Genomic DNA, 27,649 nt, shown 5'->3' on the forward strand with positions numbered 1-27,649 from the left:
TAATGATAGTCTATGGTGTCACGCTGCGACTGCGACACCACAGTAGCAACAAATCCATTCAAGATAGATTTTTTTTTGCGACTGTCGCGTCGCAGCATGTAGCATGTCGCAGGGCGACACCATAGACTATCATTATAAAAACTGTTGCGCGACATCAATTGGTGCGACATCAATGTCCCGTGACACATGTCGTGGTGTAGCCCTAACCTTATGTGTGTGCACCGCTTATCATATGTACTGCGCCATGGAATAAATGGCGCTATAATAAGAAATAATAATAATAATGGAGGCACTATTACTGTGATAAATCTAAATGGAGGCACTATTACTGTACTGGATCTAAATGGAGGCAATATTACTGTGATTAATCTAAATGGAGGGATTATTACTGTACTGGATCTAAATGGAGGCTATATTACTGTGATAAATCTAAATGGAGGGATTATTACTGTACTGGATCAAAATGGAGGCTATATTACTGTGATAAATCTAAATGGAGGGATTATTACTGTACTGGATCAAAATGGAGGCTATATTACTGTGATAAATCTAAATGGAGGGATTATTACTGTACTGGATCTAAATGGAGGCCATATTACTGTGATAAATCTAAATGGAGGCACTATTACTGTACTGGATCAAAATGGAGGCTATATTACTGTGATAAATCTAAATGGAGGGATTATTACTGTACTGGATCTAAATGGAGGCTATATTACTGTGATAAATCTAAATGGGGCACTATTACTGTGCTGGATCTAAATGGAGGGATTATTACTGTACTGGATCTAAATGGAGGCACTATTACTGTACTGGATCTAAATGGAGGCTATATTACTGTGATAAATCTAAATGGAGGGATTATTACTGTGCTGGATCTAAATGGAGGGATTATTACTGTACTGGATCTAAATGGAGGCTATATTACTGTGATAAATGTAAATGGGGCACAATTACTGAGATAACTCTACATGGAGGCACTATTACTGTGTTGGGCCTAAATGTGACACTATTACTTTATCATACCTAAATAGGGCTGTATTACTCTGTGGAGCACACGAGAGGTACTTTTACCATGTGGGACACTATTACCATCTGACCCGCTATCATTGTTTGGGTCACTATCCATCTGGCATTGTTGATTTCAGGGGCACTTTTGAGATGTGGTTGAAAGAAGTTACCATGTTGGTCTGGGTCACATAGAGAAGAAAGTGGAAATCTATAGACTGTAGAGACTGTGACATGTAGCGGTTATGTACATTTTTTTTTAACAACTACCATAAAATTCTAGTGAAATTCCACAGTTTTGTCTCAATTTCGAAAAAGCAGCAATAAACAGTGACTTCTATATCTGAATGGCGTTTATTTGAATATATAGACAATTATCAATATTCGTGAGGGGGCTCCTTCATGAAATCTTGGCTATCCTACAGCCCTATCCTACAGGGATCAGGGAGCCAGAGATATGAGGGGCTGCATTAGCTGTCTCTGCGCTGCTTGTGAACTGACACAAATAGTTGGGGGGGGGATTTGCTTTCCCAAACTAACAAAATAATCGCTCTGTAGGGTCAGTGATCAAGGACTCAAAAGTAGTTTCTCTTTGGACCCTTAAAGGGATTCTCCGGGAATTAAGAAAATGAAAACACTTAAATATGACTTTATTATAAATATTTTCCCAAATACCTTTCATTAGTTATATTGGCTCGTTTTGTCTAGTGAGCAATTAGGGAAATAAAATGGCTGCTGTCCTATTAGTGCACACAGAACCTGTCCTGATCACACAGCAGGACAAGTTACTTCAGAGCACTGAGCTAAAGAGCTGCCTCATCCTCCTCTCTGCTTGTCAGGGATTATGATCCTGAATGCAGCTGATAAGATCTTCAGCTGAATCTCAGTAGGAATGGAGATCATGAGGAGACATGTACAGAGAGGACGGACAGGACAGACTGTGGTGATGGAGACTGCACACAAGAGCTGCTACTCATCAGTGTCACCCCCACCTCCTCTCTGTTCTTCATGTCTTCTCATGAACGTCATTCTCACAGAGATTCAGCTGAAGATCTTATCATCTGTATTCAGGATCATAATCCCTGACGAGCAGAGAGGAGGATGAGGCAGCTCTTTAGCTCAGTGTTGTGAAGTAACTTGTCCTGTGAGATTAGGACAGGTTCTGTTTGTACTAATAGGACGGCGGCCCTTTTATTTCCCTAATGATTTCTCCCCAGACAAAAGGAATCATTATAACTAATAAAAGGTATTTGGGAATGTATTTATAATAAAGTCATATTTAACCTCCTAACAGTCACGTTAAAATTGGAAACCCCCCCCAAAAAAAAAATTGTGTCTGCAGTAAATCTTGTTGGCGCACAGCTCAGGGGACACTATTGCATTTTTCACCTCTTAGTGACCATTCATTTTAGCCTTAAGGACCAATAATATTTTCCCCCTTTGTGTCAGAACTTTTTAATTTTTTCTTCTAAATGTTTCATTATTTTTCGGGATTAGTTGTAGGTTTTTTAGGAACCATTTTGGGGTGTATATATAGTGTATTAAATAACTTTTATTATTTTATTTTTGGGGGGAAAGATTAAAAAAACTGCAATTTTTACATTATTTTGTGGATTTTTTTAGCGGCATTCACTATGTGGTAAAATAATCAAATTTTATAATCTGAGTCACTAAAATGATGATAATGTCACATTTCTATATATTTTTTACTATTTGCCTTTCCCCCTGCAGCCTGTCAGCTCTGCAGCTGCTCCCTCCTCATTCTCCTGCAGACTGAAGCGGAGGGGGCTGCTTTAACTGCTTTAACTGCTGATAGCTCTGGTTTGTATTGTTTGTAAGCTGGCATTCCAAGCTTTCAGACAAAACCAAAATGACATAACTCTGTGTCCAAGTACAAGGGAAGATATCACTGATAGAAATCGGGATGCAGGTAAAACTGCTGAAGGTGAAAGTAAATAAAATTATTCCCGACTCGATTTCTAACAGTGATTTCTTCTCTGTAGCTGTCATTTGCAATGTCAGCTTTCAAACAAGACCAGTTGCATGTTTCTAGCTGCTACCATTCAGGAGATAGCAGCATCTAAAGCAGCCCTTCCCTCCAGCTCAGCTCGGGCAGAACAGTTAACTGCTTTTCCCGCTGCCTGAGCTGAGCTCAGGCAAAACAGTTAGGTGCTTAAAGGGCTTGTCTCCCTTGTATTCACTTTCTCTACATGATAAAAGCCACTTGTGAGACAACACCTTTAAAGGGAACCTGTCATCTGGATTTTGTGTATAGAGCTGAGGACATGGGCTGCTAGATGGCCGCTAGCACATCCGCAATACCCAGTCCCCATAGCTCTGTGTGCTTTTATTGTGTATAAAAACCGATTTGATACAAATGCTAATTAACCTGAGATGAGTCAGAGCTTGAAAATATGACTCTTCTCTGGTCACACTAGTAAGATATGACTCGTTTAGGTTAATTTGCATAAAAGACGGGAAGTACAAAAATGCATAAAACTTATTGAATTCGTCTGCGAATGAAATTAAAAGTGTAATTTCTATGTTTAGGGTAAACATTTAGAAACGCTCAGTGAGAGTAGCATAGTAGAGGTGACAGGTTCCCTTTAAGTATTTTCATTTTTTTAATTCTCAGATAATCCCTTTAAGAATAAATCAAGCAATATACTATATATGACATAACCTGTAACTTAACCCCCTCATTCCATTCCTCAATTTGTAAAGCAGCAATTGTTAGTACGCTGACAACACTCACTGTGCTCTCCTTCATCTTCTTTACCAGATTCTCAGCTTGGGCAGGGATGTTTCTACATGAAAAACACGACAGCACTTCATTACAACAACATAAAACCAAGGTCACATTAAGATCGTATATATTATTTAACATAGGAGCAGTATTATAGTAGTTATATTCTTGTACATAGGAGCAGTATTATAGTAGTTATATTCTTGTACATAGGAGCAGTATTATAGTAGTTATATTCTTGTACATAGGAGCAGTATTATAGTAGTTATATTCTTGTACATAGGAGCAGTATTATAGTAGTTATATTCTTGTACATAGGAGCAGTATTATAGTAGTTATATTCTTGTACATAGGAGCAGTATTATAGTAGTTATATTCTTGTACATAGGAGCAGTATTATAGTAGTTATATTCTTGTACATAGGAGCAGTATTATAGTAGTTATATTCTTGTACATAGGAGCAGTATTATAGTAGTTATATTCTTGTACATAGGAGGCAGTATTATAGTAGTTATATTCTTGTACATAGGAGGCAGTATTATAGTAGTTATATTCTTGTACATAGGAGCAGTATTATAGTAGTTATATTCTTGTACATAGGAGCAGTATTATAGTAGTTATATTCTTGTACATAGGAGGCAATTTTTATTAGTATAAACAAACATAACAATACATTCAATCTGAATGAACAGAAACAATGGTCATTTACCAGAAATCATACATATCCAACAGTATAAATAATAATAATGATGATAACTTTAACTTAACAATAGTCCATTGCTGTTAAAGGAAAATATAGTAAATAAATCAGTAATAAACACAATTCCATTATGAGGATCAGTCCACATCCACCATATGTACCTTCCTCCATAACACCCTGTTTCTCTCCTTTTTCCTACATTCTAAGTTCCTTATCCACCTCAGCTCTGACAGGATCAGGGTCACCGCTCGCCTGTGATGGAACGGCTCGCTATGTACGGACACTTTCGTTCTAGTATGCCAGTGGTAGTATTTAATGACTGTAATAATCAGGTACATGGTCCCTCGGTCAATGTCAGGTATACTGGCTGGTACCCCATAGATGATATCAGGGTATGTAAGACGCCGCAGTCTAGGGATCTTTAACCTGGAGGATACTTCCTGCCATATTTTCTGCCCTTCCTCGCACTCAGATATAAAATGTGCCATAGTCTCCTCCTGTTGACATCCTAAGGGACACTTACGCTCTGAGACACTCAGATGTTTTAGATTCCCCTTAACATAAAGCTTTCCATGCAAGGACAGCCAGGCAATGTCAAAAAATTTTGCAGGGAGCCTGACTCCATTAAGAAACCTCAGACTTTCTTTTAAGGTTACTGTTGTACAGTCTTTTAATGCGGGCTGTATATAAAAGAAAGTCCTACATATGGTCAGGTACAGCTCTTTCCTGGTCTCACTCTCAATACACCCTTTATCAATCCGCCAGTTTCTCAAGCATCGGAGACCATAGTTCAGGTACTGGGGGAGGAAGCCACGAGTCAACCGACCCCTCTTGAGACTGCCGCCTCGCACCCAAGACTCTGCAAAAGGCAATATCCAGTCCCTGACACTGTTCACCCACAGGGAGCTGTTCTCTGAGTCCAGGCTACCAAAATTAACTTTTAGGAACAAGGAGTCAAAGAACACCCTTGGATTTAACATATCCAGCCCACCCTCTCTCCTCTGCAGGTAGGTGATCCCTCTTTTTACTGGGTTTAACCTGTTCCCCCAAAGAAGCTGGAAGAACAGGCTAAAGAGCCTAGCCGAGAAAGATTCTGGCAAAGGAAAAACGACAGAGATATACAAGAAGACAGGGACCAGGTAAGTCTTCAGCATTTTAACCCTTTCTCTATAGGTCAGCCTCCAGTTCTTCCATCGCTGAACCTTTGCATTTCCGGTTTCCAACTTCTCCTCCCAATTTATCCTGGCGTTATCGTCCCTCCCAAATTTAACCCCTAAGATCTTAATATAGGTGGAGGCATTTGCAAATTGTGGCAGGTCAAAGTCTGGATCAGAATCCAGTGTCCAGAAAGCTTGACTCTTCTCAAGGTTGACCAGAGACCCTGAGGCCTCCGAGTAGCTTCTGATGGCTGCCGAAAACATCTGCACCTCACGAGGCTCAGATATCACCACAGTCACATCATCCGCGTAGGCAACAACACTCAGAGGCAAGCAGTGGGGGACCGGCACCCCCTGAAAATCACACTCCTGCAGCGACCTCAGGAATGGGTCTAAGGCAAACACATACAGCAGTGGACTCAACGGGCAACCCTGTCTCACCCCTGCCGCAACCCTGAACGTGCCACCCTGCCAACCATTGACCAGAGGAAAGCTCTCTGCCTCTCTGTACAAGGTTTTCAGCCAATCAATAAATTGTCCCGGAATACCGTACTTTGACAAAGTGGCCCATAGATACTCGTGGTCTACTCTGTCGAAGGCTTTAGCCTGGTCAAGACCAACAACATATCTCCCACACCTCAGAGCTTTACATCTCTCAAACATCTCCCTTATCGAGATGACTGCTCCAGAGATGTTCCGCCCTTTCACTGTGCCGAACTGACAGCCTGCCAACAGTGCCCGGGACAAACAGACTAATCTAGAGAAAAGGATTTTTGCCAGAATTTTCCTGTCGACATTCAAGAGGGCAATCGGCCTCCAGTTCTTGATGTCGCTAGGCTCCTTACCTTTAGAAAGCAGAATTAGCGATGACACCCTCATGGACGGAGGCATCAGGTGATTTTCTAGACAATTTTTATACACGTCCACGAGGATTGGAGCCAAGTGGTCTCTGAATTTCTTATAGAATTCTGCGGTAATACCGTCCGGACCTGGTGCCTTCTTTAGATGTAATTTATCAATGGCCACTTTAACCTCCTCCACCGTTAATTCTGCTGTTAAAGGAGAGAAGTCCAAATCATGAGTATCAGGGCCTGGAGTTGCCTCCAAGAATTGTGTCATCTTCTCTTTATCCAAAACCTTCTTCTGAAATAAGTCAGTATAGTAAGATCTCACCACCCCCAGGATACCCTCCCGAGATTCCTGCAAAACACCCTGGGAGTCAGTGAGACCTGTGACCACCTTGTTTACTACACGCTCCCGGCAGTTCTCAAAGGGATCAGGTGACCCTAAGGAACCATAATCACGTTCCAGAACCAGGGAGGTGTACCTGCTGTACTGATACTGCCTTATCTCAGATTTCAGTCGGTTTATCTTTTGTTGGTCCCCCCCATCTGCCGAATACAGTGACTCCAATTCTTTCCGCAGCTTGAGATACTGGCTGTACTTACTCTTCCCCTTCTTAAATGACAGTCTCCTCAAGAGGGATCTGATCTCCTCCTTGACGTCCTCCCACCAGTCAGCCATGCTATCATAAAAGTCCACTCTCTCTAGTTGTTGCTGAAAAAGAAAGTGGACACAATCCTGGGCATAAGGATCCTCCAGGAGACTGGAGTTAAGTCTCCATAGCCCTCTACCAACATCTGGACGCTTCATGGATCCCAAACAGAATGACAAGGCCAAGTGATCAGAGAAAGGGACAATTTTCTCACACATCCCACTAACCACTTCTGTAGGGTTCACAAAAGCCATATCAATGCGACTTCTTCTGTCAGCACAGGAGTATGTAAATTTTGGCTTCCTACCACCCTGTGTGAACACATCGCTGAGGCCTGCCTGCTGGATCATGCTATTTAGGACCTTGGAGTCCCTGGTCACTGCTCGGCCAGAGGATCTGTCACCCGATGTCCTAGTGACATTGAAATCTCCAGCCAACACCACTGGGACAGAGGTAAAAAGATACGGCTTAACCTCGTTAAATAACTGGACCCTTTCCGCCACTGACTGTGGACCATAGATATTAATGAGCCGGAGTCGTCTACCATGGATTGTGACCTCCAGGACCAGACATCGACCCATAATAACTTCTGTCAGTCTATGTATAGTCACATCATTGGTGGTGAACAATATAGCAACCCCGGCATAAGGCTCCACAGCCAGTGACCAGAAAGAAGGACCCGACCTCCATTCCCCCTCAGCCTCACGTAGAAGTCCAGATGTGGTCAGACGCGTCTCCTGTAAGAAGATGACATCTGCATCAATAGATCCCAGGTGGTCATACACTATGTGCCTTGTCTTTCTTACTTTAATACTATTGACATTGCTGGAAAGCACTTTTAAAGAGAACCCGGCCATCATTACACAACACAAAAGAAAGAGCAGCGAGGTAATACCCATCATCATAGGTCGGAGTTGCCCTGCTTACCACCTATCTCCATGTCTGACTCTACCCGGGACTCTACAGCATAGGGTTTCCTTTTGGTCGGAGGATCCTCAGTGTCCCCTTCACATTCATCATCTATTTTCTTCAGTTCTCTCTCATAATCTCCCTCAGATTCTGACAGTACTTCATACCTGTTGGATATGGCCATAACCTCTGACCCCTTATGGACTTTCTTCCTGACACTCTCGGCCATGCTGTACTCACCCTCAGCCTTACGGGAGGACTTGTCTTTTTTCCTCCTCTTGTTGCTCTTACTCTCCTCAAATACTGCTGGCGATGAAGAAGAGGCTACCTCTGACTGTTGCTGGCCCTCAGGGACAACCTCCATACTCCCCTGTGCAGTATCTGGGACCTCATGTTCTGGAGCTGCAGGACCTGATCCCTGCTGGACTTCTTGTGTGGTCAGAATGGACCCTGACATTAAGGCCTCCTCCTCTACAGCATCTGCCTCTAACAATTCCTCATCAGGAAGCTCCTTACAGACATTGTGCCATGCGTCCGGACAATCTCTGTGAGGGTGACCCATCGCACCACATAGATTACATCTGATGTTTTGACAATTTGCACTTATGTGGCCAACCTCACCGCACAGATTGCACTTGACCACAGTGCACACACTTGCGACATGACCGGCTCTGCCACATTTAAAACACTTCCTGGGCTGACCTGGGTAGAAGCAGACGCCTTTCTCTCTCCCAATGAAGAAGGAGTTTGGTAGATGCCACGTGACATTATTATGCTGTCGCAGCTTCACCAAGACCTTCCACCCTCCAGTCCAGATACCATCATCATCTCGGTTCTTGGTGAGATCAGAGACCATGTCACAGTGTCTCCTGAGCCACACAACAATGTCCTGGGGAGGGACGGCTTCATTCCAGAAGAGGATATTAACCGTGACGGTATCTGGCTTGGATATTGGAATAAAAATAAATCTACTCCAATCGTCAGTGTCCCTGAACCTAGGGAAATTAGCCCAAAATCTATCCAGATTAGACATGACCTTAAAGCTGATGTCATAGCCCTGTCTATCTGGTAGATTAATAACTGCCAAGATGTCCGCTGGCACAAACCCCATCTGGCGACACAGGAGTTCTCGGACCACAAGCCTCCGATCTGGGAGGTCTTCTTTGGCGCCTCGATGTTTAAACCTCACTACATTCCTCCTTTTAAAGGCCTGACCTGTATAGTGAGCGCCGGAGGACAAAGATGGAGCACCACGGCTCCAGGCATTACTGGGGGGGACCTGGCGGGGTTCAGGGCCCTGACTTATTGGGGGGGTGTCTGCACTAGGGGGGCCACTCACACCTTCTGTGCTTGAGGGTAAAGGGGGAAAATCGCCCTCATTACTCTGTGGAGATTCCTCCAGCCCGTCCACCTCTATGCCATCCTCAGATATCTCCCATACAGACTGTACATTCCCCCCAGAAACTGACCCCTCAGGTACATGTCCACCATCACCACCAGTCTCTGCCCCAGCAGTAGAGATCTGCTCTGCCACCCCATCACCTGGATGTACGGATAGATGTCCATTGTCCTGCTGCACTGTGCCTTCTGGGACTTGTAGTGCTGGTGTCCGAGGTCCATGTGTCTCCTCAGGGATAGCTGCAGATCCTTGTGGCTGCCGTTGCAAACTGTCCTGTTTATAAATCTCTCCTTTTTGAAAGGAAAACCTTGCGGCTTGCAGCACAGGTCTTGTCGCTTGCTGGGCCTCCTCAGGGGTAACACTGGAATCCAGTTCAGCAGGAGAAAAAACAGATTCAAAGTTCAGGCCTTGGCTGGCAAAACGCTCCTGGTTCCTATAGGACTCAGCAAGTGGTCCCATCCTGTCCAGTACAATGTCTATCTGCTTCACCAGGTCACCAAGTTCCAAGCTGAGTGAGTGTAGCTTACGGTCATACACGGCTGCACAGTTTGGATTTGCAGTCTTTAGCTTGTATACGCAGTCAATCTCCATTTGCAGCATTTGTTTGTGTCCCATCAGCTCCTCCATGTTCCTCACCAGGGCAGGGATCTCCTCTGCTAGCTGCAGCTCAGGTGCACGGGTCTCTCTCGTTTGGGATCCAGTCTTGGGCAGCTTCTCAGGCTGTTTGAACTCAGCAGACCTGGAGCCTCCATCAGATTTCTCTGCAGATCTCTCTTGTGCCACATCCATAGATCTTTCATCATTTTTGCTGCTGCCACCTCCAGACTGAGACCTGGTGCGGCCTAAGCATGCCATGGTCACCACCTCACACTGCTGCAGGTTCTGCTGTAATGTCAGCCTCTCCAGAGATGTCCTCCGCTGCCTGTGTGCTGGAGGGGTGAGCTGCACACCTGGTGTATGTGCTGCGCCCTGTCTCACCTCCTGTGCAGCCTGCAGGTTTGGATTTACACTCACAGAAGATACCTTTTGGGGGTCACTATACTGCACTGGACGCTGCAGGCCTGGGCTGGAGGTCTGCTTCACATCACATCTCTGAGCTGTACTCACTGCGGCTGAATCCTTCTTTCTTTCTGGAACCACAACTGTTGCTCCATCTTTCTTACTTGCACTTAATGCACTGGTGTTTCCTCTGTTCTGGTCATTTCTTGTCACAGGATTCACTTTTGGACTTGTATCCATACTGGAAAGAGCCTGGGAGTTTCCTCCCAGTGGAGGCCTGGAAGCCTGGGCCTTGCTTGGGGAAGTTCCCCGCCCAGGGAGGCCCTTCCCTGGGCTTGCTCCAGACATGAGGAGAACCACCTACACACGTCCTCACAGCTAGGAGGCAGTATTATAGTAGTTATATTCTTGTACATAGGAGGCAGTATTATAGTAGTTATATTCTTGTACATAGGAGCAGTATTATAGTAGTTATATTCTTGTACATAGGAGCAGTATTATAGTAGTTATATTCTTGTACATAGGAGCAGTATTATAGTAGTTATATTCTTGTACATAGGAGCAGTATTATAGTAGTTATATTCTTGTACATAGGAGCAGTATTATAGTAGTTATATTCTTATACATAGGAGCAGTATTATAGTAGTTATATTCCTGTACATAGGAGGCAGTATTATAGTAGTTATATTCTTGTACATAGGAGGCAGTATTATAGTAGTTATATTCTTGTACATAGGAGCAGTATTATAGTAGTTATATTCTTGTACATAGGAGCAGTATTATAGTAGTTATATTCTTGTACATAGGAGCAGTATTATAGTAGTTATATTCTTGTACATAGGAGCAGTATTATAGTAGTTATATTCTTGTACATAGGAGCAGTATTATAGTAGTTATATTCTGATACATAGGAGCAGTATTATAGTAGTTATATTCCTGTACATAGGAGGCAGTATTATAGTAGTTATATTCTTGTACATAGGAGCAGTATTATAGTAGTTATATTCTTGTACATAGGAGCAGTATTATAGTAGTTATATTCTTGTACATAGGAGCAGTATTATAGTAGTTATATTCTTGTACATAGGAGCAGTATTATAGTAGTTATATTCTTGTACATAGGAGCAGTATTATAGTAGTTATATTCTTGTACATAGGAGCAGTATTATAGTAGTTATATTCTTGTACATAGGAGGCAGTATTATAGTAGTTATATTCTTGTACATAGGAGCAGTATTATAGTAGTTATATTCTTGTACATAGGAGGCAGTATTATAGTAGTTATATTCTTGTACATAGGAGGCAGTATTATAGTAGTTATATTCTTGTACATAGGAGCAGTATTATAGTAGTTATATTCTTGTACATAGGAGCAGTATTATAGTAGTTATATTCTTGTACATAGGAGCAGTATTATAGTAGTTATATTCTTGTACATAGGAGCAGTATTATAGTAGTTATATTCTTGTACATAGGAGGCAGTATTATAGTAGTTATATTCTTGTACATAGGAGGCAGTATTATAGTAGTTATATTCTTGTACATAGGAGGCAGTATTATAGTAGTATATTCTTGTACATAGGAGGCAGTATTATAGTAGTTATATTCTTGTACATAGGAGGCAGTATTATAGTAGTTATATTCTTGTACATAGAGGCAGTATTATAGTAGTTATATTCTTGTACATAGGAGGCAGTATTATAGTAGTTATATTCTTGTACATAGGAGCAGTATTATAGTAGTTATATTCTTGTACATAGGAGGCAGTATTATAGTAGTTATATTCTTGTACATAGAGGCAGTATTATAGTAGTTATATTCTTGTACATAGGAGGCAGTATTATAGTAGTTATATTCTTGTACATAGGAGCAGTATTATAGTAGTTATATTCTTGTACATAGAAGGCAGTATTATAGTAGTTATATTCTTGTACATAGGAGCAGTATTATAGTAGTTATATTCTGTACATAGGAGCAGTATTATAGTAGTTATATTCTTGTACATAGGAGGCAGTATTATAGTAGTTATATTCTTGTACATAGGAGCAGTATTATAGTAGTTATATTCTTGTACATAGGAGGCAGTATTATAGTAGTTATATTCTTGTACATAGAAGGCAGTATTATAGTAGTTATATTCTTGTAGATAGGAGCAGTATTATAGTAGTTATATTCTTGTACATAGGAGCAGTATTATAGTAGTTATATTCTTGCACATAGGAGGCAGTATTATAGTAGTTATATTCTTGTACATAGGAGGCAGTATTATAGTAGTTATATTCTTGTACATAGGAGGCAGTATTATGGTAGTTATATTCTTGTACATAGGAGCAGTATTATGGTAGTTATATTCTTGTACATAGGAGCAGTATTATAGTAGTTATATTCTTGTACATAGGAGCAGTATTATAGTAGTTATATTCTTGCACATAGGAGCAGTATTATAGTAGGTATATTCTTGTACATAGGAGGCAGTATTATAGTAGTTATATTCTTGTACATAGGAGCAGTATTATAGTAGTTATATTCTACCTAGGGGCAGTTTTATATCTGCATTTTAGTATGTTATATTGTTCCTGGTTTATGTATAATTGGATACATAATACTTACTCAGCTTTGGCTCCGCCAACAGCTACATTGAACATTTGGTTAGCTGTGCCAGTACCAGTGGAATATCCCTTTACGTTTGGATTGAATTTCTTAAAAATGTCTAAAAAGAATATGGAGAATAGCAGGTTATAAATAAACAGGATATCAGACTCAAATAAAAATACATTTTAAACCAAATCCTGAGTCTTACTATTACTAGTCAATCGTGTAATGAAATCTCTTACTTGGTAATGTCGTGTAGGTTTCCAGAGTCCCGTCTCCTCCGATACTGCAATGAAAAGTAAACCGTTCACAAGATATTGTGTCTTGGTGCAGATTTCATCTAAGTGGTTGTCCTGTCCCTTTCCTTCTCATCTACAGCTATGGCGGTGGTGATGCTGGGACATCAGGCATCTCTTAAAGAGATTGTCTAAGAGTCATGGCATATATCACCAATTAAAGGGGTAATGCGATGACTAATGTAAAAAAAAAAATGAATATCAGACATCATATAATACATGGCAATCTCTTTTTCACAAAGCTAAAGCCAACCGTGTATATCACGTGGAACCAGAGATCTTCCCATTCATTGCTCCAATTGTTCTGCTAGATTCTTTTCGTGTTCTGTCTGCTGTGACTCTCTCCCAATCACAGCTTAGGGGGGTGTATCCTTTCTGCTGTGGCTCTCTCCTTATCACAGCTTAGGGGGCGTGTCCTTTCTGCTGTGACTCTCTCCCAATCACAGCTTAGGGGGGCATGTCCTTTCTGCTGTGGCTCTCTCCCAATCGCAGCTTAGGGGGGCGTGTCCTTTCTGCTGTGGCTCTTTCCCTTTAACTGCCAAAGCTTCTAACAGTAGATATGGCTGATGGCAGCTGAAGATTTCAGCTGATTATATGTGACCACCTCAGTGAGGTGGACATGACTGGAACCAATAACCCACAGATGCAAACCATTAATGTAGGTCCCACTGGATCTTACAGCTGAACCAATCATTCGTTATGATAAGGCCCCATTCGCATGCCAGTGTCTCTTTAGGAGACCGCAACCCGTGGATCTGCAAACACCAGCCATGTGCACCTTGCATCGCAGTGCGGACCCATTGTTTTTATTCAGTCCGTGATCTGCAAGATGTGGCCAAAAATAGGACATGTCCTTTTGTGGGGGCCCCCGCTACACACGGGCCTGGAAACACGCACAAGGGATTCTGTGTGCTCCTGGGTCCGTGCCACAAAAGATAGGACATCCTATATTTGGCCGCATCATGCGGATTGTGACCCATTGAAGTTAACGGGTCCTCATCACGATGCAGAGTGCACACAGCCGGTGTCTGTGCTTTGCGGATTTGCGGTTTGCGGTCTGCAAACGGACACATTGGTGTATATGGGGCCTGATACAATAAGAGTTTAGTTAGAGTTGCTTATTACGGTTCTCACCTCCATGCAACGCCTCTCCACTCTGTAGTAAGGGTTACCAGGGATGTTGATTTGGCCCCAAAAGCAGCCTAAAACCCAAAAAAATATATCACATAACATTATCTGTCACATTTTCACTTGTAAAGCTTCCCTTTCTAAGTTTAGAACAGTAGAAAATATTATACAAATTATATTTTTGCTTATAAAGTTACCTAAAAATAAATAAAAACTGTATTTTTTTTCTCTCTTTTCATTGACATATTCTTTTATAGGTATGTCTATGGAGCTGTGTGAGGCTCATTTTTTGTGGGGCAATCCGTAGTTTTCAGTGATACCATTTTGGGATGTTATGACTCTTTGATCACTTTTCATTCATTTCTTTTGAGCCATTTAGATTTTTTTTTTCCCATTATGGCATTTACCTTATGGGATACATACTTTTATATTTTAATACTTTGTGTGTTTTAGGATGCAGCAGTGCAAATGATCTTTTTTGTATTTGTATTATTATATTTGGGAAAATGGGGGTAATTTGATATTGTATATTCTTCATATTTTAAAAACTTTTTTTTTTTTTACTGTTTTTAACCACTTCAGCCCCGCTAGCTGAAACCCCCTTCATGACCAGAGCACTTTTTACACTTCGGCACTACACTACTTTCACCGTTTATCGCTCAGTCATGCAACTTACCACCCAAATGAATTTTACCTCCTTTTCTTCTCACTAATAGAGCTTTCATTTGGTGGTATTTTATTGCTGCTGACATTTTTACTTTTTTTGTTATTAATCGAAATGTAACGATTTTTTTGCAAAAAAATGACATTTTTCACTTTCAGCTGTAAAATTTTGCAAAAAAAACGACATCCATATATAAATTTTTTGCTAAATTTATAGTTCTACATGTCTTTGATAAAAAAAAAATGTTTGGACAAAAAAAAAATGGTTTGGGTAAAAGTTATAGCATTTACAAACTATGGTACAAAAATGTGAATTTCCGCTTTTTGAAACAGCTCTGACTTTCTGAGCACCTGTCATGATTCCTGAGGTTCTACAATGCCCAAACAGTAGAAAAACCCCACAAATGACCCCATTTCGGAAAGTAGACACCCTAAGGTATTCGCTGATGGGCATAGTGAGTTCATAGAACTTTTTATTTTTTGTCACAAGTTAGCGGAAAATGATGATGATTTTTTATTTTTATTTTTTCCTTACAAAGTCTCATATTCCACTAACTTGCGACAAAAAATAAAAAATTCTAGGAACTCGCCATGCCCCTCACGGAATACCTTGGGGTGTCTTCTTTCCAAAATGGGGTCACTTGTGGCGTAGTTATACTGCCCTGGCAATTTAGGGGCCCAAATGTGTAAGAAGTACTTTGCAATCAAAATGTGTAAAAAATGGCCTGTGAAATCCGAAAGGCGCACTTTGGAATATGTGCCCCTTTGCCCGCCTTGGCTGCAAAAAAGTGTCACACATCTGGTATCGCCGTACTCAGGAGAAGTTGGGGAATGTGTTTTGGGGTGTCATTTTACATATACCCATGCTGGGTGAGAGAAATATCTTGGCAAAAGATAACTTTTCCCATTTTTTTATACAAAGTTGGTATTTGACCAAGATATTTATCTCACCCAGCATGGGTATATGTAAAATGACACCCCAAAACACATTCCCCAACTTCTCCTGAGTACGGCGATACCAGATGTGTCACACTTTTTTGCAGCCTAGATGCGCAAAGGTGCCCAAATTCCTTTTAGGAGGGCATTTTTAGACATTTGGATCCCAGAGTTCTTCTCACACTTTCGGGCCCCTAAAAAGCCAGGGCAGTATAAATACCCCACATGTGACCCCACTTTGGAAAGAAGACACCCCAAGGTATTCAATGAGGGGCCTGGCGAGTTCCTAGAATTTTTTTTTTTTGCATAAGTTAGCGGAAATTGATTTTTTTTGTTTTTTTCTCACAAATTCTCACTTTCCGCTAACTTAGGACAAAAATTTCAATCTTTCATGGACTTAATATGCCCCTCACGGAATACCTTGGGGTGTCTTCTTTCCGAAATGGGGTCACATGTGGGGTATTTATACTGCCCTGTCTTTTTAGGGGCCCTAAAGCGTGAGAAGAAGTCTGGAATATAAATGTCTAAAAATGCATTTGGATTCCGTGAGGGGTATGGTGCGTTCATGTGAGATTTTATTTTTTGACACAAGTTAGTAGAATATGAGACTTAGTAAGAAAAAACAAAAACAAACAAAAAATTTCCGCTAACTTGGGCCAAAAAAATGTCTGAATGGAGCCTTACAGGGGGGGGGGGGGGGGTGATCAATGACAGGGGGGTGATCAATGACAGGGGGGTGATCACCCATATAGACTCCCTGATCCCCCCCCTGGTAAGGCTCCATTCAGATGTCCGTATGATTTTTACGGATCCATGGATCGGATCCGCAAAACACATGCGGACGTCTGAATGGAGCCTTACAGGGGGGTTATCAATGACAGGGGGTGATCAGGGTGATCACCCCCCTGTCACTGATCACCCCCCCTGTAAGGCTCCATTCAGACGTCCGTATGATTTTTACGGATACATGGATCGGATCCGCAAAACACATGCGGACGTCTGAATGGAGCCTTACAGGGGGGTGATCAATGACAGGGGGGTGATCAATGACAGGGGGTGATCAGGGAGTGTATATGCGTGATCACCCGCCTGTCATTGATCACCCCCCTGTAAGGCTCCATTCAGACGTCCGCATGTGTTTTGCGGATCCGATCCATGTATCCGTGGATCCGTAAAAATCATACGGACGTCTGAACTGAGCCTGACAGGGGGGTGATCAATGACAGGGGGGTGATCAATGACAGGGGGGTGATCAATGACAGGGGGGTGATCAGGGAGTTTATATGGGGTGATCATGGGTGATCAGGGGTTCATAAAGGGTTAATAAGTGACGGGGGGGGTGTAGTGTAGTGTTTGATAAGTGACGGGGGGGGGGGGTGTAGTGTAGTGTAGTGTTTGGTGCGACTTTACTGACCTACCTGTGTCCTCTGGTGGTCGATCCTAACAAAAGGGACCACCAGTTAGGGGATAAAAAAATCAGATCTCCAGCCTGCCAGCGAGCGATCGCCGCTGGCAGGCTGGAGATCCACTCGCTTACCTTCCGTTCCTGTGAGCGCGCGCGCCTGTGTGCGCACGTTCACAGGAAATCTCGGCTCTCGCGGGAGGACGCGTATATGCGTCCACCCAGAAGAGCAGGGCCGCCGGCAGGACGCAATCCTGCGTACGGCGGTCCTGAGGAGGTTAAGCCCCCCTAAGGGACCTAACTATGTGATCATTAGATCGCTTCTCCCATACACTACTGTGATTTAATACAGTCGTGTCTGAGAAATTCTGTATATTCCTATGGAGCACTGCCACCTGCAGGCCTCCATAAGAATATACCTGGTAGTCTCCCACAGGCTCCAGACTATTTCCACTGACGAACAGCTTTCTTGATCTCAGAGCAATTATTGCATTTAAGTAGAGAATAGGATGTTTTCTGATATATATTTATTTCAAATTCTGCTTGCAGACCTTTATTATATCCATGTAGTAGCCTCTCCCTAAAGAAAAACCCTCACAAATATCATGTGACCTGGCTGTCAGTTAACTGCCCCGGCCTCTAAAAGGTGAATCGCAGTGTACTGAGGAGCAGAACATGTACAGTATATACAGCATTACTACCTGCAGCAGCATCTCGTCATGTCTGTCAGTATCTATGTAGAAGCAGATCTCTATGTGTATTTTTTTAACACTAAACTTTATTAACAACGTAACAACATCACCTAGACACTGGCAGCCATTCTACAACATCACCTAGAGGTAGGCAGCCATGTAAATACACACAGGAATGTAGTTACTGTAATAACTACAATAAAATCATTATTCCAACACCAATTCTATTTAATGTGTGCTAAAAAAAAACCTTTAACTCGTTTTTGCATTATTAGTTTTTTTCCCCCTTATCTTCCTTGAGCCATAACTTTTTTTATTTTATTTTTTTACGTTCACATAGCTGTATGAGCGCTTATTTTTTGCGGGACAAGTTGTAATTTCTAATGGCATCATTTAATATGACATACAATGTAGTGGGAAGTGGGAAAATAACTCCAAATGGGGTGAAATTTGTTCCCACAGCGTTCCCTTTGCGGCAAAACTGACCTGTGCCCTTCATTCTCTGGGTGAGTACGATTACAATAATACCATATATGTATAGGTTTTTTTTTATGTCTAAATAGTGTAAAAATATCTTTAAACGTTAAAAAAATATATATTTTTTTTTACGCCACTATATTCTGACCCCCATAACTTTTTTATAGTTATATCTACTGAGCTGTGTGGGGGCTCATTTTTTGCAGGACAATCTATAGTTTTTATTGATACCATTTTGAAGTGTGTGACTTTTTTATCACATTTTATAAAAAAAAAATTGGCTAAGAGAAGCGATGAAAAAAATGCCAAATTGACTATTTTGACCCTTTTTTCCGTTATGCCATTTGCGGTATTAGAAAAATATTTTCATATTTTAATAGTAAGGGCGTTTTCAGACGCGGTGATGCCCATGATGTTTACATTTTTTGTTATTTATGTATTTATTTTTTTATTCTACGGAAAGGGGGGTGATCTAAAAAAAAATATTTTTTGAATTTTTTATATATTTTTAACAGTTTTGCTTTACTTTTTTTATGATTTTAAACAATCATGGGTCTTTTAGACCCATTATTTGTACAGAATTGCTCATTTCTTATGTTGGCCTGCCACCTGTTTGCCAAAATAAGAATTGCAGCTTCAATACCCTTGGTCGCTTAAGAGAGGCCCGGCGTATTGAATTCAATTGCCGGTATCCTCATTGGCCGCAGAGGGTGCCGGTAAGAAGCCTGGGTTTTTCACCCTATAGATGCTGTGATCTCATTTTATCACGGCATCTAAAGGCTTTAATGACCGCGATCGGCATTATTGCCGGTCGCAGTCATTAGCTGCGGGTCGCTGCTGTTTGAAACAGCGGAGACCCGCCGGCTATGACGCCCACTGCACTTGTGAGTGGGTGCCATGTTTGCCCATGGCTCCAGTGCCATACATGTACGGCACTGGAAGCGAATGGGTTAAGGCGATATCAAATTTTATAGTTTCTATTATGTTTTACTACAAAAAAATGAAAACCTTCAAAAATGTTTTTCTTTGCATCACTCTCACAGCCATAACTTGATGTTTATTTTTTATTCTTTTTTTATTTTTAAAATTGGAAAAGGGGGTATCTACATTTTTTATATTTTTTAAAAATATTTGTAAAAAATTTTTTAGTCCCCATAGAGGACTTGAGTACATTTTCTTTTGATCGCTTGTACCATAGACAGCAATAGTATACTATTGCAGTCTACAGTATTTTAATGGCCTCAGGCACAGCTTAACAGGCAGCTAGCTATGGCAGGCCTGGAAGCCTTCACAAGGTCCATTGCTGCCATACCAGCAGATTCTCAGGGCTCCGATCGGACAAGAGAGCCTCCTCCCTCTGTCTAACCCAACAGATGCCTTGGTCTCTATTGACAGCGGCATCTGAGAGGTTAAATGACTGAAATCGGAGGCATCTCCAATCCCAATCACTGCCATCGGGTGTCAGGTATATTATATAGCCCCCCACCCGCTGTGCATGGAGTGAGCTCAGCGCGTGAGCCCGCTCCATACAACCCTTTAATGCTGATGGTGTACATGTAAGTGATTATGCAGCAAGGGGTTAAATCAGGTTTATATTGGAGTCATTTCCCAAAAATGTATAGAAATTTATAGAAATTTTTCTGTTATACTAGATTCACAGACACTGTTTTCCGGATTTCACTTTTCAGCTTTGCTGTATAGACTGGGATAGAGTTAGCAGAGTCCTTTCACTATCACTAATGATGGGAAGGTTTAATAGTAACACAGTAAAAAAAATATCTGCTACAGGCTGCCAATAGTTGTGTCTCTACCTCCTCCCGCAGTGTAAATCCTGCCCTTATTACAAAATGAGTGACTTACGGTCAGCGAGTCACCCAGAGCTGCCACCACCTTGATATCTCCTGGACGAAGTTCATGGACTGTAAAATAATGAAGGAGTTGATTACGACGTAGTAGAATGATATAAATATGAGATATACGGTATATATATATATATAATGTTGTCTTCTCACCTGACTTGGGAATACTATTAGACACGGATGTGTAACCGCGACACTCAATATCACTGCCCCAGTTCTGTGAGGAAACGGGATTATATTAACAGCGCAGATACTGGAAATGCTGATAATCATAGCAGAGGCGTAAGATCCCCTCAGACAGAACTGAGGAAGGGTCATACAAATACCCTTTGATAAACCATGCGAAGAGCCATATCATAAGGGCAAACTAGGCAGTTGTCCAGGGCAGCACAATTTAAAGGGACAAAACATCTTTTCATCTTAATCCCACACCACAAATCGTTTGTTTGGAAGGATCTGCTTTTTGATTTGGTCCTCATGGTGTTCGGGGATTGGGGAACCTCTGTGCAGTTAGCCCTATGGACCTAGAAAGGACCCTAGGGTTGTCTTTACTTGATGCCTGGTGTTAGGGCACTCCAAAACACAGGGGACCAAGTGCTCAGCTGAGTGCTACGCGCCTTCGAAGAGACAAGCAATTGATGTCTGGAGTCTTAGATTTTTTTTATGAGCCGATACAGCACTTGCAGGGGCGGAGTGGGAACTTTTAGTGGCCCTGGAAAAAAACTAAACGTGGGCCCATGTTGTAGGTTGGTCAAAATTGATAGAACGTGGGGCAACACAAGTAGGCAAGGCCAACATATGTAGGCAGGGACAACAGAAGTAGGCATAGCCAGCAATACCACAGTGCAGAACAAAATACCGCCCCAACAGACTCAAATACCACAGGGCAGCACAATATACTGCCCCAGCACAACCAAATACCACAGTGCAGCACAATATACTGCCGCTCGCCCCACAGGATTCAATTCCATCAACGTCCTGAGGACAGTGATATAGTTGAATTCAGTAGGGCACCTGCAGCCCCTGGCCAGGGGCATAGGAGAGAATCAGATAGTTATGTACCCAGTTGGCGGCTGTGAGGAGAGCTTGGGTGGCCCCCTCTCTAGGCATCAGCCTACAGGTTCTGATGCCAGTCCAACCCTGAGCGCTTGACTTGCTCCTGAGGAAAGCCGACCAGAAACACTGAGCACTTCTGGCCTTTTGATGTAGTCTTTGTGGGTGTTTCCTTATCTGGACCCCCATGATCAAAACTTATGATATTTCCCAAAACAAATGGGAACCCAGCAGAGAGATGGAATCCCCCTATAAATATACACAAAATCCAGAGGGTTCAGCCCAACCAATACGCAGGGAGATGAGGCACATAGTATGGGTGACATTACATTGACAGGCGTGGGCGTGGGCGGTGGGATGGGATAGTTGTAGTTGCTGTTCTGGTAGGTCCTCAGGTACGGCTCAGCCTGAAAAAGGAAGAAAATTTTATAAAAATCTAATGCACTAAGAGCACAATTCTCTTGGGTCACCTGTCCGATGGCTATGGTGACTTAAAGGACAAGCATCATGGACATGTACTAACACACAGCTGACCAACCGAAGTGAGATCAGCCAAAATTATCTTATCACAGGGCAAGGCCCTGGGCTAGAGAAGACATATCAGTTAAAGGGGTTGTCCATTTAGAGAATCCATTGCCATATGTTGTATTAGTAATTTCTGGGTTAATCGAAGGAGGTCCTCTGTTCAGGATCTTTATCTCTAGGTCTGGAGGACCTGTCCTGTCCTTTGTTACCCATTGATGTGGATGGACACTGTGTAATACTATAGTTTCCCCAGTGGTGGCACTGCAGGGAAATCGAACACTTATTGCCATGTTTCCCTACAGGTCCCAGCAGGAGGACACTCTGTGATCAGCTTATTGTCAGGAGACGCTTCTAACAAATATTCAAAGCAGAGGACCCCTTTATCGGGGTTCTCTGGGAATTAAGAAAACAAAATTACTGAAAATACCTAAATATTACTTTATTATAAATATATTCCCAAATACCTTTCATTAGTTATAATGGCTCGGCTTTGTCTGGGGAGAAATTATTAGTAAAAAAAAAGGGCCGCCGTCCTATTAGTACACACAGAACCTGTCCTAATCACACAAGTTACTTCACAACACTGAGCTAAAGAGATGCCTCATCCTCCTCTCTGCTCCGCTTATCAGGGATTATGATCATGAATACAGCTGATAAGATCTTCAGCTGAATCTCTGTAGGAATGGAGTTCATGAGGAGACATGAACTACAGAGACCACAGTCTGTCCTGTCCGTCCTCTCTGTATTTCATGTCTCCTCATGATCTCCATTCCTACAGAGATTCAGCTGAAGATCTTATCAGCTGTATTCAGGATAATAATCCCTGACAAGCAGAGCAGAGATGAGGATGAGGCAGCTCTTTAGCTCAGTGTTGTGAAGTAACTTGTCCGCCTGTGTGATTAGGACAGGTTCTGTGTGTACTAATAGGACGGCGGCCATTTTATTTCTCCTAATGATTGCTCCCCAGACAAAGCCGAGCCATTAGAACTAATGAAAGGTATTTGGAAATATATTTGTAATAAAGTCATATTTAAGTATTTTCTTTTTCTTTTTTCTCGGAGAACCCCTTTAACATTGACTTGTTAACACTAAAGCTAGGTCACCTTTTTTGAATAGATCCCATTTTTTGCATGAGTGTCACGTTTGGCTCCCGGACAATGACTGCCGACTTAGTGCAGATCATGGCTGATATTCAATATGGAGAACAGTAGAGGGTGCTAGTGGGTGAGGTCTAGCATAGACTACCTGGCCTCTCCCATACACAAAGGAGGGGGCACTCTCATTATTCTGTCAATGTCTCATGATAGTCGAATCTTCAAAGCCATTAACAGCTGAGGCCACCTACCTGCGTAGGACATCTGAGCTGGATGCTCTCAGTAAAATTCATAGTGTCCGTCTTTTGGCCAAGAGGCTCCAGCTGGGAAATAAAGGCAAGCTGGGTTAATGAAGGATGAAGGAAAAAAAATAGGTGGATACCTGGAAACCATCAACAAGCAGGCGGCTACTGCTAACAGATCTGGCTTGTATAAATTAAAGGGGTATTCCAGTTAGATGAAGTTATCTGTTATCCACTGAGGTCTGGTTATTCCTATGTGCTGCAGCCCCCACAATTATCTGTATGAGGGTCCCTTGTACCTGTATGAATGGACTGATGGTTGGGCGTGTATGCCGCAGCTCCATTTCAAAGCCTATGGGATTGATGGAGACAGTTGAGTGCTCTACTGGGCTGTCTCGGGCGAGAGAGAATGCAGCAGCGTAAGAGCTCCACCAGCACTCCGGGGCTCCGGACCCCCAGTCTCATCATCAAGATAATGAAGAGGGGATAATTGTTTTAATTGGAATACCCCTTTAAGGGATCCTTCACACACAGAGACCACAAGCATTTTTTCTGCGTTTTTTTGTTACATTTTGTATATATGAGCTTTTTTTCTGCCATTTTTTAGGTTCTATAGAAAAGAAAAAAAACGCCATATCTGCGTTCAACCCCCAAAATGTAGCAAAAACTCAAAAAAACCAAGCTGGTGTGATTGCCACAGTGCTCCTCTCTGACCCCAAGAAGGGAGCACTAAAAGAGCTAAATATAAACACATAATAACCAAAAGTACTGGATCCGTCAACAGCAGCTTGTGGACATTTTCCATGGAAATTCGTATTTAAGACACCGAAGACCTGAATTCTGGAAAGTGACTGCTGTAAAATCCATCAATGCATTTACCATATTGTTCCAGAGCTGCCTCGCTAGCTGAGAATGAGCCTTCTGGCTGAGGTGGAAACAGTCAGGAGCGAGGTAGGAGACATCAGGCTCTCCGGTCTGTAGGAAAGACATAATGAAGACTGAATACAATGACGTGAATTACATTATTATTTGCAAGAAAATGACTTCACTCAGAAACAGGATCTGAGGTAGACCATAGAGGGTGCCTCCTAGTGTACAGACCTGAGGTAGACCATAGAGGGCACCTCATAGTGTACAGACCTGAGGTAGACCATACACACCTGAGGTAGACCATAGAGGGCGCCTCCTAGTGTACAGACCTGAGGTAGACCATAGAGGGCGCCTCCTAGTGTACAGACCTGAGGTAGACCCCAGAGAGCGCCTCCTAGTGTACAGACCTGAGGTAGACCATTGAGGGCGCCTCCTAGTGTACAGATCTGAGGTAGAGCAATAGAGGGTGCCTCCTAGTGTACAGATATGCGGTAGACCCCAGAGGGCGCCTCCTAGTGTGCAGATCTGCGGTAGACCCCAGAGGGCGCCTCCTAGTGTACAGACCTGAGGTAGACCATAGAGGGCGCCTCCTACTGTACAGATCTGAGGTAGACCAATAGAGGGCGCCTCCTGTACAGATCTGAGGTAGAGCAATAGAGGGCGCCTCCTAGTGTACAGACCTGAGGTAGACCATAGAGGGCGCCTCCTACTGTACAGATCTGAGGTAAACCAATGGAGGGCGCCTCCTAGTGTACAGACCTGAGGTAGACCATAGAGGGCGCCTCCTACTGTACAGACCTGAGGTAGACCCCAGAGGGTGCCTCCTAGTGTACAGATCTGAGGTAGATCCCAGAGGGTGCCTCCTAGTGTACAGACCTGAGGTAGAGCAATAGAGGGTGCCTCCTAGTATACAGACCTGAGGTAGAGCAATAGAGGGTGCCTCCTAGTGTACAGATCTGAGGTAGACCCCAGAGGGCGCCTCCTAGTGTACAGATATGCGGTAGACCCCAGAGGGCGCCTCCTAGTGTGCAGATCTGCGGTAGACCCCAGAGGGCGCCTCCTAGTGTACAGACCTGAGGTAGACCATAGAGGGCGCCTCCTACTGTACAGATCTGAGGTAGACCAATAGAGGGCGCCTCCTGTACAGATCTGAGGTAGAGCAATAGAGGGCGCCTCCTAGTGTACAGACCTGAGGTAGACCATAGAGGGCGCCTCCTACTGTACAGATCTGAGGTAGACCAATGGAGGGCGCCTCCTAGTGTACAGACCTGAGGTAGACCATAGAGGGCGCCTCCTAGTGTACAGATCTGAGGTAGATCCCAGAGGGTGCCTCCTAGTGTACAGATCTGAGGTAGATCCTAGAGGGCGCCTCCTCAGTCCGCATGCTCCCATACAGTGTAATGACCACAAAGATGGGAACAGCTGTCAGATATCAGCTGCTCCTTCTCTATTAAGGACTGGAGCTGCTGCCCGGTGACAGCTGTTCCATGTTATTACAGAATTCGGCATCTGGCTGCATAGGAGGATCCTTTGAACTGCGCAGTGTGACACTGTAAAGCATGGGGGATTACCAATGTATACCACGGACTCCGGGGGATGATTGTGGGCACCAAACTAACGGACCCAAGGACTTTTAGGGGGCTCCAAACCAGAAACTATCAGACCAGAAACTACACCACCAAACTATTGGCCATCACAGTGCCCATTTCCCAGAGGTGAGGACAGAAGCATGGATTACCGCGAGATGTGGAATTTTCGGATGCCGGAAAAATGGCTGGAGAACGACGGTGAAGTCCTCTCTGGTGTCGTATCTTCCGGAATTGATGAAATGTTGGAGACTGTGCTGCAAAGGGCAGAAAACGTAAAGGAGTTGTCCAGGATTATAAAAACATGGCTGCCTTCTTCAAGATACGGCGCCACGCCTGTCCACGGGTTGTATCTGGTATTGCAGCTCAAGTGAACGGAGCTGAGCTGCAGTACTATACACAGCCAGCGTACAGGGGTGGCGCTGTTCTAGAAAGACAGAAGCCATGTTTTTCTCATCCTAGAGAAAGTCATTCAGGCAAGTCATTCTTCAGAACCACCATGGCACTCCTGACGTGTTTATCCCAGTAAATAACGGTATCCCCTTATCGCCCACATTTTCGTGTCAGTTTTATTTTACGTCCTTGAAACAAAATCCGTAAAGATGTCAGTGACGGATCCGTGTTTGGTCCGTGTGTCCGTTTTTACCCTCCGTGTGTCATCTATAATCCATGGACGCTGCTGAGCTGAAAATTAATTTCCAGATCATCCCCTATGAGTCTTCAGTGAATAACGGACGCAACCCATAGACTTCATCACGGACCAAAGCAGTGCATGTGTCCGTGATTCTTTTTACTGACCCACGGTGTGAACAGACACGTTCAAAAACAATGAGTATGTGCGGAAAATGCGTCGGTGAAAAACGGAAATGTGGACGAGACCTAATACCTGATAGGCATAGTTGACGTTCCTAAGATCTTCGAGCTCTTGAGCATTCGACTGGACACTCAGTAGACACGGACACAGCATACTAGAAGAGAAAAGCGCAATACGTGTTACATGGACTCACATCCGCGCTCCGTGTTAGGTCCCTGTCTGTATTATTTCACTACCAGGTAAAAAATATTCCTTAGGCCTCATGCAAACGACCGTATTTTGTTTCCTTGTCCGTTCCGTTTTTTTTGCTGATAGGATGCAGACCCATTCATTTCAATGGGTCCGCAAAAAATGCATGTGCTGTCCGCATCAGTATGTCCGTTCTGTAGCCCTTGCCAAAAAAATAGTGCATGTCCTATTTTTTCTAGTTTGCGGACAAGGATAGGCATTATTACAATGGATCCGCAAAATAACGGATCCGCAAAAAAAAACGTATCGTCCTTTTTTTTTTTTGCGGACCACAAAACACATACGGTCGTGTGCATGAGGCCTTCAAATGAATCTCCACCAGTGAACACCAGCTAATATGTGGGTTTTATATGACGGCATTAACTGGCTACTATATGGTGGTATTATGTGGGCTGTATGTGGCATCATTAGCTTGGCACTATATGGCGGTATTATGTGGGCTGTACGTGGCATCATTAGCTTGGCACTATATGGCGGTATTACGTGGGCTGTACATGGCATCATTAGCTTGGCACTATATGGCGGTATTATGTGGGCTGTACGTGGCATCATTAGCTTGGCACTATATGGCGGTATTATGTGGGCTGTACGTGGCGTCATTAGCTTGGCACTATATGGCGGTATTAAATAGTCTGATATTACGATAAACCCTCCTATTTTCTGCACATATTTCATTAGCCACGTATCTTGCTGGTTTTGCGGCGGGCAGGAGGACTTATTTCCCCCTCGATATGGGGCGACCTCTTTAGGCAGCACAG

General features: G+C 43.0%; 1 protein-coding gene across 1 annotated transcript in view; it reads right to left on the minus strand.

Moving 5' to 3' along the window:
• PLB1 (phospholipase B1) overlaps positions 1-27,649 on the minus strand; it is a 112,710-nt gene that overhangs the window by 19,212 nt on the left and 65,849 nt on the right. Inside the window, exons 36-46 of the mRNA XM_044291323.1 lie at positions 26,715-26,796; positions 25,981-26,085; positions 24,252-24,347; positions 23,382-23,453; positions 21,841-21,918; positions 20,612-20,675; positions 20,460-20,518; positions 14,436-14,503; positions 13,248-13,291; positions 13,024-13,123; positions 3,764-3,815 (exon numbers count right to left, since the gene is read on the minus strand). Coding sequence (XP_044147258.1) covers positions 3,764-3,815; positions 13,024-13,123; positions 13,248-13,291; positions 14,436-14,503; positions 20,460-20,518; positions 20,612-20,675; positions 21,841-21,918; positions 23,382-23,453; positions 24,252-24,347; positions 25,981-26,085; positions 26,715-26,796 — 820 coding nt within the window. The remainder of the gene's footprint in view (positions 1-3,763; positions 3,816-13,023; positions 13,124-13,247; positions 13,292-14,435; positions 14,504-20,459; positions 20,519-20,611; positions 20,676-21,840; positions 21,919-23,381; positions 23,454-24,251; positions 24,348-25,980; positions 26,086-26,714; positions 26,797-27,649) is intronic.

This window comes from Bufo gargarizans, chromosome 4, assembly GCF_014858855.1.
Source record: "Bufo gargarizans isolate SCDJY-AF-19 chromosome 4, ASM1485885v1, whole genome shotgun sequence".
NCBI classification, from domain to species: Eukaryota; Metazoa; Chordata; class Amphibia; order Anura; family Bufonidae; genus Bufo; species Bufo gargarizans.